Here is a 12,475-nt window from a genome sequence, read left to right as displayed (position 1 = left end):
GAATCACAGTGGGCACTAGGTGCTGGTTATTTTATCAGAGACAGTGGTGCCCAGCAGTCATTCCTGTCCAGGCGGACGCTGCTCAGGACTTACTGCACAGCAAGAGCAGGTCCGCGCTGAGCTGCGGTGGCAAAGAGCTGCAGCACATGGGGCCCTAAGGAAACAAAGTGCAGATTTCTTGCAGAGAGAAAGGAGAGGCAGGGTTTCTTTACCCACAACATCCACCTCAGTCCTTCACCAGCACCACACTGAAATGACCCTGCCAGTGTGGGCTAACATTAAAATAAAACAATGACAACAAAAAGGGACTTAGATTGTCCTCTCAACTCTGCCCATAATTCTGCAAGTGAGAGCTCTATGACTATTCTCAAGGTGTAAGCGGGGCTCTGAAGGCTCAGAAACATCCACAGCTCACAGAGCTACAGTCATACACCGTGTAATGACACTTCAGTCAGCAACAGACCACATATATGACAGTGGTTGGAGCAATAGGCTGTACCATATAGCTAGGTGTGTAGTAGGCTATACCGTCTAGGTTTCTTGAGTACACTCTGCACAACAAGGAAATTGCCTAATGACGCACTTCTCAGAATGTATCCCCATCATTAAGTGACACTTGATTGTACTTGGAAAAAGGTCACTATCAAAACACAGGATTACTCAGAAATCTAGTCTGAACTCCCTGGATGTTCACTTCATCTCCCCATAATGGATGTAGGACAACATATAATGGAAAATGAAATTAAACTCTCATCTCTCTAACTTTTCTTCCTCCCTACAGGACCAAAGGAAGGGGCTTTGGGAAGCTTTCCTGGGCTTCCTGTGAATAAGGCCTTTGAAAAAGTCTAGGCAAAACCACAGTGATATTAATGAAAGGGGAAGCTCAGGTTTGTCTTGTGGAGAAAAAAGGCAATAGCCACGTGTGGGTGCGCATGTATGCACCTAGGCTTCATTCATGGATTCAGCACCTCAGAGCTACAAGGTCCAACCATCTCAGACCCTAAGTGAGGGAGTTGGAGGGGACTGTCCAAGGCCATGCAGCCAGACTGAGGCAAAGCCAGGCCTGGATTCCCAACATACTGTGCCATGCTGTTCCAGTAATTAACAAATGAAAGTGCAAAATAGTCCCCAGGCTTCAGCCAATACTGAAAGCAAAAGAACTGCCTTCCTAAGCTCCTGTATTCTTCATGAAATATTTCTCAAACCACTACCTGGGGGCTTATAAGATAAATAAATTCTTTGGGTACTCCAAATACTCAGCAACTACTCCTTTTCATGGTGTGAGAACATTCGCATGTGATGACCTATGCATGGGCCTCTGGTCTGCACAGTGACCACCAGCAGGCTGAGCTCTGGGTCTGTATCAGCAGTTGCTTGTGTACAAACTGTTCCCTAGCTCCTCATCACTTGTAATGATCCCTGTCCCCCTTTTACTAAGCCAGTACAGACTCCCTTCCCACAGACTACAAAGTGACAAACTAGAACATCTGTTTCCATAGTGAAAGCTACCTTGGTAACAAAATGAGCCAAGAATCTAATTTCTTTCTGAGTCCTTAAGCTTTTCCACCCTCTCACCCCTCTTCCCCATTCCTTGCAGTCATTCACTGCTTCAGGGAGCACACATCGCCCCATGAATGGCATGTGACCCAAGCAGAGGTGATGTGGGGACCTCTGCCAACACCCAACTCATCACCAGCCAAGAGGAAAGAATGCCCAGCACTTCCTGTTACCTTCACATAGGACTTCTCTGTGTCCACAAGCTCCTGGATGACTTTTCGGAGGCGGTCTGCATCAGAGAGGTGGCGGGCCAGGGGCCTCAGAGGTGGATCCTGATTCTCCTTCAGTCCTTCCATGCCGTTTGTCTGGGTGTCGTTAAAACTCCTACACAATGTGGTGATCTGTTCAGCACTCTGAGAGATGAGATTAGTTGGAAAATAATGCACAGAACACTCGCCATTTGTATCAGCTGCCCACCAAGGACACCAAGTGTCTCTATCTGTGCCCAGCACTTTTCAGGAATCACCAAGGGGCCTATGTCTAGGGTCAAAAGTTTCATTCACCTCAAATCACTGTGGCTATCATTTAGGATTTCAATAAGGAAGATGTACACCTACACTTAGGTTCAGTATTTACACACAATGCTTCCCATTGTCCTAATAGCTGTTAGACGCTTCTTTAGTATTGAAATTAGTCAAGACATAGAGCTGACCCCCATAGTAAAGTTGAGGTTGTTCAAAAATCAAGAACGTATGGCTTTCTGAAGATCACAAAGAGGAAACAGCTTCATTTGGTCCAGCCTGTCCCCTCAACAGTTGGCTTAATCCAGCTTTCCATCTCCTCTACAAAAATAGCCCTGGGTGAAAAAAATTAAATACCTAAGTATAAACTTAGCAGCCGGCTGGTACAGGGATCAAACGCAGCTCCTTGGTGTTATCAGCACTATGCTTTGCTTAGGAACAAACTTAACCAAGGAGGTGAAAAACTTCTACAATGAAAACTGTAAAACTCTGAAGAAAGAAATTGAAGAGGACATAAATAAATGGAAAGATATTCCATGTTCATGAATTGGAAGAATTAATACCGAAAGTGATCCACAGATTTTTTTTAACCTACAGATTTAATGCAATCCCTATCAAAATACCAATGACATTCTTCACTGAAACAGAAAAAATGATCCAAAAATTCATACGGAACCAGAAAAGACCTTGAATAGCCAAAGAAATTTGGAGAAAAATGAACAAAGCTGGAGGTGTCACAGTACCTGACTTCAAATTATAGTACAAACCTATAGTCACCACAACTGCATGGTACTGGCATAAAAACAGACAGATAGACCAATGGAACAGAACAGAGAGCCCAGAAATAAATTCACACCCCTACAGCCAACTGATCTTTGACAAAGGTGCCAAGAATACGTATTGGGGAAAAGACAACCCCCACAGTAAACGGTGCTGGGAAAACTGGATAGCCACATGCAGAGAGTAGACCCCTATCTCTCACCACATAAAAAAATCAACTCAAAATGGATTAAATATTTAAATGTAAAACCTGAAACTATGAAACTACTAAAGAAAACATATGGGAATGATCCACGACATGGGGCTGGGCAAGGATTTTTTAAATAAAACTTCAAAAATACGAACAATAAAAGCAAAAATAGCCAAGTGGGATTATATCAAACTAAAAAGTTTTTGCACATCAAAGGAAACTGCAAACGGAGTGCAGACAAAACCTACAGAATGGGAGAAAATATTTGCAAACTATACATCTGACAAGAGGTTAATATCAAGAATATATAAAGAACATAGCAGCAAAAAAATAACCCAACTGAGAAATGGGCAAAGGATCCTAACAGATATTGTTCAAAAGAAGACATACAAATGGCCAACAGGCATATGAAAAAATGTTTAACATCACTAATCATGAGGGAAATGCAAATCAAAACAATGAGATACCACCTCACTCCAGTTAGTATGGCTATTATCAAAAAGACAAAAGAGGACCGGCCCCGTGGCTCACTCGGTAGAGTGCAGCACTGGTAGCACCAAGGCCACGGGTTTGGATCCTGTATGGGGATGGCCGGTGCACTCACTGGCTGAGCGTGGTGCGGACGACACCAAGCCGAGGGTTGCGATCCCCTTACTGGTCAAAAAAAAAAAAAAAAAAAAAAAAAAACGACAAAAGAAACAAATGTTGGTGAGGATATGGACAAAAGGGAACCCTTGTACACTGTTGGTGAGAGTGTAAGCTAGTACAGCCATTGTGAAAATCAATATGGAGATTCCTCAAAAAATTAAAAATAGAACTACCATTTGATCCAGCAATCCCACTACTGGGTATATACCCAATGGAAATGAAGTCAGTTGGTTGAAGAGATATCTGTACTCTCATGTCTACTGCAGCACAATGTACAATAGCCAAAATATGGAATCAACCTAAGTGTCCAACAACAGTTGAACAGATTTTAAAAACTGTGCTATATATAGCAATGGAATACTATTCAGCCAGAAAAAAGAATGAAATCCTTTCATTTGTACCAACGTGGATGGACTTGGAGGTCATTACATTAATTGAAGTAAGCCAGGCAAAGAAAGACAAATACGACGTGATCTCACTTATATATGGACTCTAAGAAGGAAAAAAGTTGATATTATAGAGACAGAACAGAACAGAGACTGGGGAGGGAAGGGAAGAGAGGGAAAACAGTGAGAGGCTGGCCAACGGGTACAAAATTACCATTAGATGGGAGGAATAAGTGCTGGTGTTCTACTGCACAGCAGGGTTACCAAGGTTAACAGTTAAGTTTTGTATATTACATAGTAGCTAGAGAAGAGACTTTTCAATGTTTTCACCACAAAGAAATGATAAATGCATGAGGTGATTGATGCATAACACCTGATTTGATTATTTTTTTTCCTGACCTGATTACACAACATATATGTATCAAAACATCAGACTGTATCCCAAAAGTAGTACAATTACCATGTGTAAGTTTAAATAAATAGCAATGATTAATGCATGAGGTGACTGATACATTAACTACCCTGACCCAATTATTATACAACATATATATGTATCCAAACATCAGAATGCACTCCATAGATATGCATAATTACAATGTGTATGTTTAAAAAATAGAAATAGATTAGAGGATACCAGAAACTGGGGGAAGGAATAATGAGAAGTTATTGCTTAATAGGCATAGAGTTTATGTTCAGTATGACAAAGTTTTTGAAACAGAGGTGATAGTCACATAGCATCCTGAATGTGATTAATTCTACAAATTATGTTTCAAAATGGCTAAAATGAAGGCGGGCCCGCGGCTCACTTGGGAGAGTGTGGTGCTGATAACACCAAGGCCAAGGGTTCAGATCCCTACATAGGGTGAGCATGGTGCTGACAACACCAAGTCAAGGGTTAATACCTTCTTACTGGTCATCTTTAAAAAAAAAAAAAAAAAAAATGGCTAAAATGGCAAATCTTATGTTATATATATTTTACCACAAAAATAAAATAGAAATTGATTTACAGCCAAAACAAAACAAAACAAACAACAAAAAAGAAAGCTGCCCTAGGAGATTCAGGAATGGAGCAGCACAACCGGTTTGGGGATGATGCGGCCATATGGAGTCCTGCCTCAAATTCAACCGTGTAGCACTGCAGACTTGTGCCAGGTAGCACAGGCATGAGAGAGAAGGTCTTGAGCTGCTGTGCATGCTAGGGATGAGGCAGAGGCAGAGAGGGATAAGAAAGATAAGACCCCTCCCCTAAAGCGGCACAGATGGCACAATGAAGCCTGGTGAGTGTGAGAGGGGATGCACCAGCTCTGCAGGAAACCTCCCAGAGGAGGGGGCTGAGCTGGGTATAAGCAGTGAGCAGCCATGGCCAGCCCGAGGGAGTGTGGGCCAAGAGAGAACAATCATTCCAGGCAACAGGGACAGAATCAGACAGATTAAGAGACAAGAAGGAACAGGAACCTCTGGGGGACCTACCAGCCTTCAGTGCAAGTTCCTATCTAGCTTCAGGCACAGTGTGATAACACCTTCTCCAGGAGAACCTATATATATACTCCTGCCTTAGCCTGGTGGTTTAAAGTCTCAAACGGGTTTTATCCTGTTGCTGGAGTGAGCAGGACTGAAGGCATGTTGGGACTTAAAACCACCTGGACTATAGGAAATTTTAAAAAGACAGTTTTTCTTAGCATGCATTTCTCTGAGTTCCCTCTTTTCCCATGGTTATTATTTGATATTTTGAACCTTGGTTACGGGCAAGATGACATTATTTATATAAATGTAAAGCTGTCTTCCAGATAGCCTGGAGCTGCAGACTGGTCATGAGGCATGTAACTATGCAGACCTTGAGAAACCAAAGACGACATCAATAAAGCTATGCTGACCCTCCCCGAAGCAAATCAGAATCCAGTAGGATCCTACAATATCATCAAGGACAATAACAGAAGCTAGACAGAGCCTTGGTGAGAATTTGCACCTGGCTCTTTACACGTCCCCCTCCCTCCTGCTTTTCATTTCTCATGTTCCATTCCCTCAACCCCCTCTTAAAAAACCCCTCGGTAAATCTGAGTCTTTGAAATGGTTTTAGTCTGACTATTCTCCTTCGGGTTTACTGGGGAAATGGGTTAGCCTAACATCTCTCCCTCAGATTACTGGTTTTTTTGAATAAAGCTGACTTCCTGTTCCATCAACATGTGACTTTGGAGTTGTTTTTGTTTGGTGGCAGGTGGCCAGACTTGGGCTCGGCAACACTTTATGCTCCCACAGTTGCCAGAGCATCATTAGATTACACTCACAGTGTCCTCTGACTTCCTTCTTTCCATCCCATCCACACACATGTCCATCCCACCTTCCCACCTACTGGTCTGCACATGTGTCAGGCTGGGACCACATCTTTCTTTACCACTGCCCCCAAAGGCCCAGCTCAACAGCTGGCATGCAGTAGGTGCTCATTTCACATTTGTGACACTGAAATTGTTATTGAATAACAAAGTAACTTAGTCCCAACACAAATGACTAATATCCATCAATCTTCGGCAGCTTTCTGTCTCTCAACTGAAACTCTCCTTTCTTCAGCTTAAATGTCTTCATGCCTGACCTCTATCAATCTCTGTCTGGGGTAAAAACTCAACTTGTCAGAAGCATCTCAATACTTATTTTCTTTGCTTGGATATTTCAGAACATAAACAACTTACACAGCATGCTGGTCAACCTTGGTTGGCCTGATGCTATCGCCTGACAAACTGAAGTGCCTCAAAGAAAACAGAGGCCACCCTCGTCCGCCCTCCCTTTCTGTTCTATCCTTTCCCTCGGCGCTCCCCCCTCCCCCCAGTGTCTTCCTGTGATGGAAATACACAATCAACATTAAAACTCAACACTAATCTCTGGTTGGTCTTTAATCCAATTTAATGAACACTAGTTGAGGGCCTGCTCTGTCTCCAAAAAAAGGGAAAACAAGTTTCTGAATAGGAGATAAGACTCACCAAGGTTGGAAACACCAAAGCACAGCCCTTGACAGTCTGCAAACCAACACAAGCTTGTGTGGAATGAATCAAAAATGAAAGGCATGTTAAATGAACAGAAGCGTCACTGTGGAACAGGCTGTCCAGGAAGGCTTCAGTGAGGAAGTGGGTTGTAAAGGGGTACTGGAAGGAGAGGGTTCCAACGGGAACCACAGGATGAGCCAAAGACACTGTGGCAGAATGAGCCCAGAAGTTCATGGAGCCTAACTCAAGGGGCCCCAGCAGATATCTGCAATGAGAACTCACAGACTACTGGGCTCTTTAAATAGAATTGCTTCTCTTTAATTTTGATATTAATCTTGGTGCAAAAGTTACATTAACCAGGTTACTAAGTCTCCAGCTAGACACACAAACACATATAATTTTCTTCCAAAACACTTCAGAGCACATATAAGTACTAATGATTCTCCTTGGATATACTATATTCTCTACCTGTTTTTATTTTTAACTGTGAACACAAGCATATTACTGGTAACCTGTCAGAAGTCATTCATTTCTAGGTAAAATTTCAAAGATTAAGAAAACAGATGTGGATGTTAAGGCACCAATCAGAATGCAACTTGATTTGTTAAAATGTCTCATCATGTTTAATAACCACATTTTATGATTTGTTGCTGAAGAAACTCCAATGCTGTTCAGTCATGCCCTCCTAGCCTACTGGCAAACAGAACAGTGCAGCCAAGAGGCAGCTTCCCTTCTCTCCCAGGATGTGAGCATGCAGAAGGAACACCTAGGAATGTAACCAAACCACTCTAAATTTTGTACTCGTCCTAGTTTCCAGGGGACCTCGACCCTGGCCGAACACGAGCTTTGTATGGGGAGCTTTGGACAGGGGACATGTTCACCCATGCCTAGGATGACTGAACCAGAGCTCCTGGGGCCTCCACCATGGGAACTTTTTAAACACTTCCCTAATGAGGCTGATTGTGGCCTGTGTGAGAACTGCTGGTCTACCCATCAGCATGGCTACATTTTGCTTAGAGTAGTGCTGGCTCCACTCAGATCACCCTATCCCCAGGATCTGCAGCAAGGGATGGCCACCTAAAAGGTGTATGGACTGAGCTCATGAGGCAGGAGGAAGTAGACGGAATCACACATCTGGTGTTCTAGGTCTGGCCCTCTGCTAACTGAGCTAAAAAAAAGGCCCATGATAATAATACTCAGACTCCAAAACTCACTTATTTGAAATCTCTGTACTGGGATTTGCACCACAAGCTCAGACAATGTAATTTTGCAATCCTGAAAACTAAGTTTCCAGGGCTGTAGAATCTATATTAAGCTTGCATATACTGTGTAAAATAAGATCTGACAAAATGCATCATAAGTTAAATGGCATCTGGTGAGATTACAGCTTTGCCTTGCTGGGATGTCAAAATTCACACCTAACAATGCAGTGTTAAAATAACGAGATTTTTAAAATAAAGTATCTGGCTGTTTTAGAAAATCAGAATTCATTTTAAGAATACTTCTCTTCTTTAAGATAATATGTTAACTTCCAAAAAGTGAATGTTAGCTGAGATTTTTCATAGTAAGTCTACTTTTTAAGGTACCACAATTAAGTGTTCAAGTGCAGCAAAGTCACCTCTTGCACATTTAACAGCTTAGCTAAAGAGGGTGGTGTGGTTTACTTGGAACCAAAAGGAGGCAGGGCTCCTAAAAGTTGAAGAGTAATCATAAACGTGTTTTGAGACTGCATCTGAAAGAGTCACCTGGGTGGCTGTACTTCACTTCCTCCATTCTCAGCAGTGTTTAGAAACACTGAACAGTTAAAGGCAGCATTCTGGGCAGGTCTGATAAGCACTTTCCAGGAACAGTAACTATTTGGGTTGGGATATTTCACACAAATGGGGTGATGGGTGATAGGCATACACAAGACCCAGAATACCCGAGTTCTAGTGTGGTTCTGCCCCCGTGCAATCCTGGGCAAGACTCATTCTGAGTCTTCAGTGTCCTGATCAGTGAAGCAGCAGCAGGAGTGCCTCTCTCATCTAGCAACCCCTCAAACTACCATTCAGGTCAAGGAGGAAAGGGAACTTGCACTGATTGGGCGCCTGCTCTCGACCAGCCACACACACCTGGGCAGTGCTCCTGCAGAGCACACAGCATTTCATCTTTTCCCTGACCTGAGGAGGGGTGAGGTGGCCATGTCAGGACCTTTATGACATAGAATCTGTGTCCTTTTTAGCTCTCCACACAGCGCCAGCCCCTCCCAGGTGTTTAGCAGGACACGGGAAGAGTAGGCTTGCTCCTTGCAGTTACCTTTGCCCCCACATGGCAAGGATTATCCTGGCCCCGGGGTTCCAGGGACACAGCCACCTGCCTCTGGACACCAGCTCTGCTTAGAGAGGCAGACATGGCTCCCCCACATACACAGCCAACTGGGAAGTCTATTAGGCAGTTCCCACCCCCACTCCCAGAATGCTGTTTTAAAAGCAAAAAACAGACAATCACAAGTTAGGGCTGGGCATCTGTGATGATTCGGTAGCCTAACAGTGTGTGCGTATGCAGAATAAAAAAACACTGGCACTTGAAGTGTGGGCCTCAGACTGGTGTTTTCCAATTTGTGGCAATCAATGCTAAAAACTTGGATTCACTATGGGCCTTATCTTTACAGAAGGGCAGAAAACAAACATTTTCTTTATGAATTCATAAAAAAGTTAAATGAAAACTTTCTTCCCCAAAACTGTGCTGCCTGGAAAAGCAGTGATAAGGACCAAAGAAAAAAAATTTTTTTCAGGTTTTTAAGGTTTCGCTAAGATCGATCCCTGCTTGAAAATGATTTCACCTTATGTATAGATGACAAGCAGCTCACTCAGGAGCTCTGAATTCAGGCAGACGCCTAAGCAGTGTTATCGACGTTTTAGTTTCATTGTATGGATAAGGACACCTTCTGCTTCTTTATATAAGGATTGAAACACGCCTACTTCCAAGGAGCCCATAAAGCCATTTCTTGGAGTTGCAAATTGCTTAGGATGATCAAGAGCACCCCAAATCAAAAGAACTGCAGGGGCAGAGTCTCTTGCTCAAACCGAGCTCTGGGGTGCTCAGACGACCCCTCTAACATGGATCCAGCACCGTACTTTTCAACAGCAAAACATCATGACAGCCTCCTTTTGACCTAGATTTGTAAAATATGCTCCCCTTATCACAACTCCTCTGATTTTTACTCTGCTCTTATTTGGAGACATCACTGCCTAACACTTTTCAATTTCTCTGTGGGTTTTGGACCTTAAAAAGAAAACCTACTATGGGATAATTATTCAGAACTACTTGGAGAATGTGGCTGAGATTTTGTGGCTACCACATGAAACAATGGCATGATCAGGAGTCCCGTGCGTATCAGATGCTGAGCTACATTCCCATCTTTCCTGGCTCTGTGTGCAACTGTGCCTTTACCTAGGGACTCCAGGTGCTGCAAACTCTTCTGTCAAAGGCATCTGTTTTGTATTACTTCAGCTCAAAAAACATTTCCAGCCTAAGAAAAAAGGTTTAAAAGAGCTGCATAATTTGGGGTAATATTTCATACAGAAACAACAGCATTTGCAGTGTGTACTACTTTTGAATTCCTGATTTAGAGAAAAAGGATGTTAACTCTGGGGGCATGGATCAGTCACAGACTTATCCAACACACAGACCTACAAGAAAAGCCACTGTCATACTGCGTGGTTAATGGGTCATGTCACAAGTTCGTAATCATTCGGCAGGTCCCTGGCTGCCCTGTGGCCTCTTCTCCCTCCACTATACTGACCAGCTCATTGACCTAGACTGAATCCAAGCCTGGATAATGTCCACAGAGTTTCACCACACCAGGACATCAGGAAGAAGAACTAGGTTTCTACTACTTCTGTTGCACCTAAAAAGAATGTTGGAAGAAATTTTCAAAAATACATGTTAGACCTGGGGCAAATGGCCAGTTATCCTCAAAGATAGTCTAGCTCTGTAAGGGTATGACTTATATGGTTTGTGTTCTCATATACTGAGTATGAAAAATAATTCCCAGTACATTGGAAACCATGAGGAGGCTGTATTACTATATGATCTCCTACTGTGACTATGGTATCAGCTATCACATTGTAGCAAATTAGTTAAAAAAGAAAAGTTCCCCTTAGGAGAAAAAGACTATCTAAAAATTACACAAAGGACTTTTTCTCAACTTACTCTGCTCATCATTAAATCACCATCTAACTTATGGAAAGATCTAATATTATCCCCACGTTATTTGCAAAGGGAATCTAGAAGGACCACAGAGAGTCAAAAGGCTAACGGGCAGAAGCAGGCTATGGCCTTGACTGAGGTGGATCCCCCACATCCTGGGCTTCACAGCAGGAACACGGTGGGCCCACGTCCTGCCTGTACAACCTCAGCTGCCCTGGGCTGCCCCATCGCAGCCGGGTCAGAATTCTAGGGCTAACCTGTTAGATGCATGGGGGCGGCCAGCCGGCTTGCAGGCCAAGTGGAGAGGGCAACGCCAGGTTCAGTTTCTCTCAGTGCTTCTCAGCGGAGGAGGTAAGGGGAGGAGGAAGAGGGTAGTATGTCAGCACCTTGGCAGGTGGGGGTGGCAGTTAAAAACAGACTCAAGACGACTAATGACACTTATATTTGAGGGACAAACCATTCGTTTTATGGTGATACACTGAAAATGCCAAGGAAATGGCATGAAAATTTATATTTATCAAAATGGTACAAAAAGGATGAAGAAACACTGCTTGAAAAAGTCGCACATCGGGCCGACCCCGTGGAGCACTCGGGAGAGTGCGGCGCTGGGAGCGCAGCTGTGCTCCCGCCGCGGGTTCGGATCCTATATAGGGATGGCCAGTTCTCTCACTGGCTGAGAGCAGTGTGGCCGGTCACAAAAAAAAAAGAAAAAAAAAAAAAAGTCCCATATCCCTTGTTACCTAGGCTACATAGTTTTATTTCCAGAAGTTACACTAGGCAGAAAGACAACAAAACCTGACAGTAAACATTAACCCCAAAAAACCATGGTATAAAAATGCAATGAGACGTATGTAGCAGTGACCAATGACAAAAGAGATCGACATCTGTTGACCAAAAAAGGAGGATGTGATATATTAGTAAGGGAAGAAAGTAGGTCTGCATTTTTTAAAGTAACTTTTTATGTATATTTACTATATATAAACATGCATGCATAGATTTTTATGAAATGGAATGATATATATAAAAAATAAATGCAGTGGTAACACTGCATTTCAAGTTATTATAATTTTAATCTTTTGGCTTACCTAAATATTCCGTTTTACAGTGGTTGAATTTTTTAAATGGAATCCTTTCCTGTTGCTATAAAAATATGGTTTGATGTAGAAACGACCTGATAAGACATTCTGTTACCATAAGGTCACCTTGGTGAACAAGACTGACACAGTCCTTCTGCTGAGTGCCCAGAGTTTGGCTGGAAAGACAGGCTTTGAGCAAGTAAGAGACCTA

General features: G+C 43.0%; 1 protein-coding gene across 8 annotated transcripts in view; it reads right to left on the bottom strand.

Moving 5' to 3' along the window:
* Nucleotides 1–12,475, bottom strand: part of TIAM2 (TIAM Rac1 associated GEF 2) — a 228,189-nt gene that overhangs the window by 13,301 nt on the left and 202,413 nt on the right. For all 8 annotated transcript variants that reach the window (XM_063097597.1, XM_063097595.1, XM_063097599.1 and 5 more), the window contains one exon: nt 1,731–1,910. In XM_063097597.1, coding sequence (XP_062953667.1) covers nt 1,731–1,910 — 180 coding nt within the window. The remainder of the gene's footprint in view (nt 1–1,730; nt 1,911–12,475) is intronic.

Source organism: Cynocephalus volans, chromosome 5, assembly GCF_027409185.1.
Source record: "Cynocephalus volans isolate mCynVol1 chromosome 5, mCynVol1.pri, whole genome shotgun sequence".
Lineage (NCBI taxonomy): Eukaryota > Metazoa > Chordata > Mammalia > Dermoptera > Cynocephalidae > Cynocephalus > Cynocephalus volans.
The sequence above is the reverse complement of the archived record's forward strand: the minus strand, read 5'-3'. Positions and strand labels throughout refer to the sequence as shown.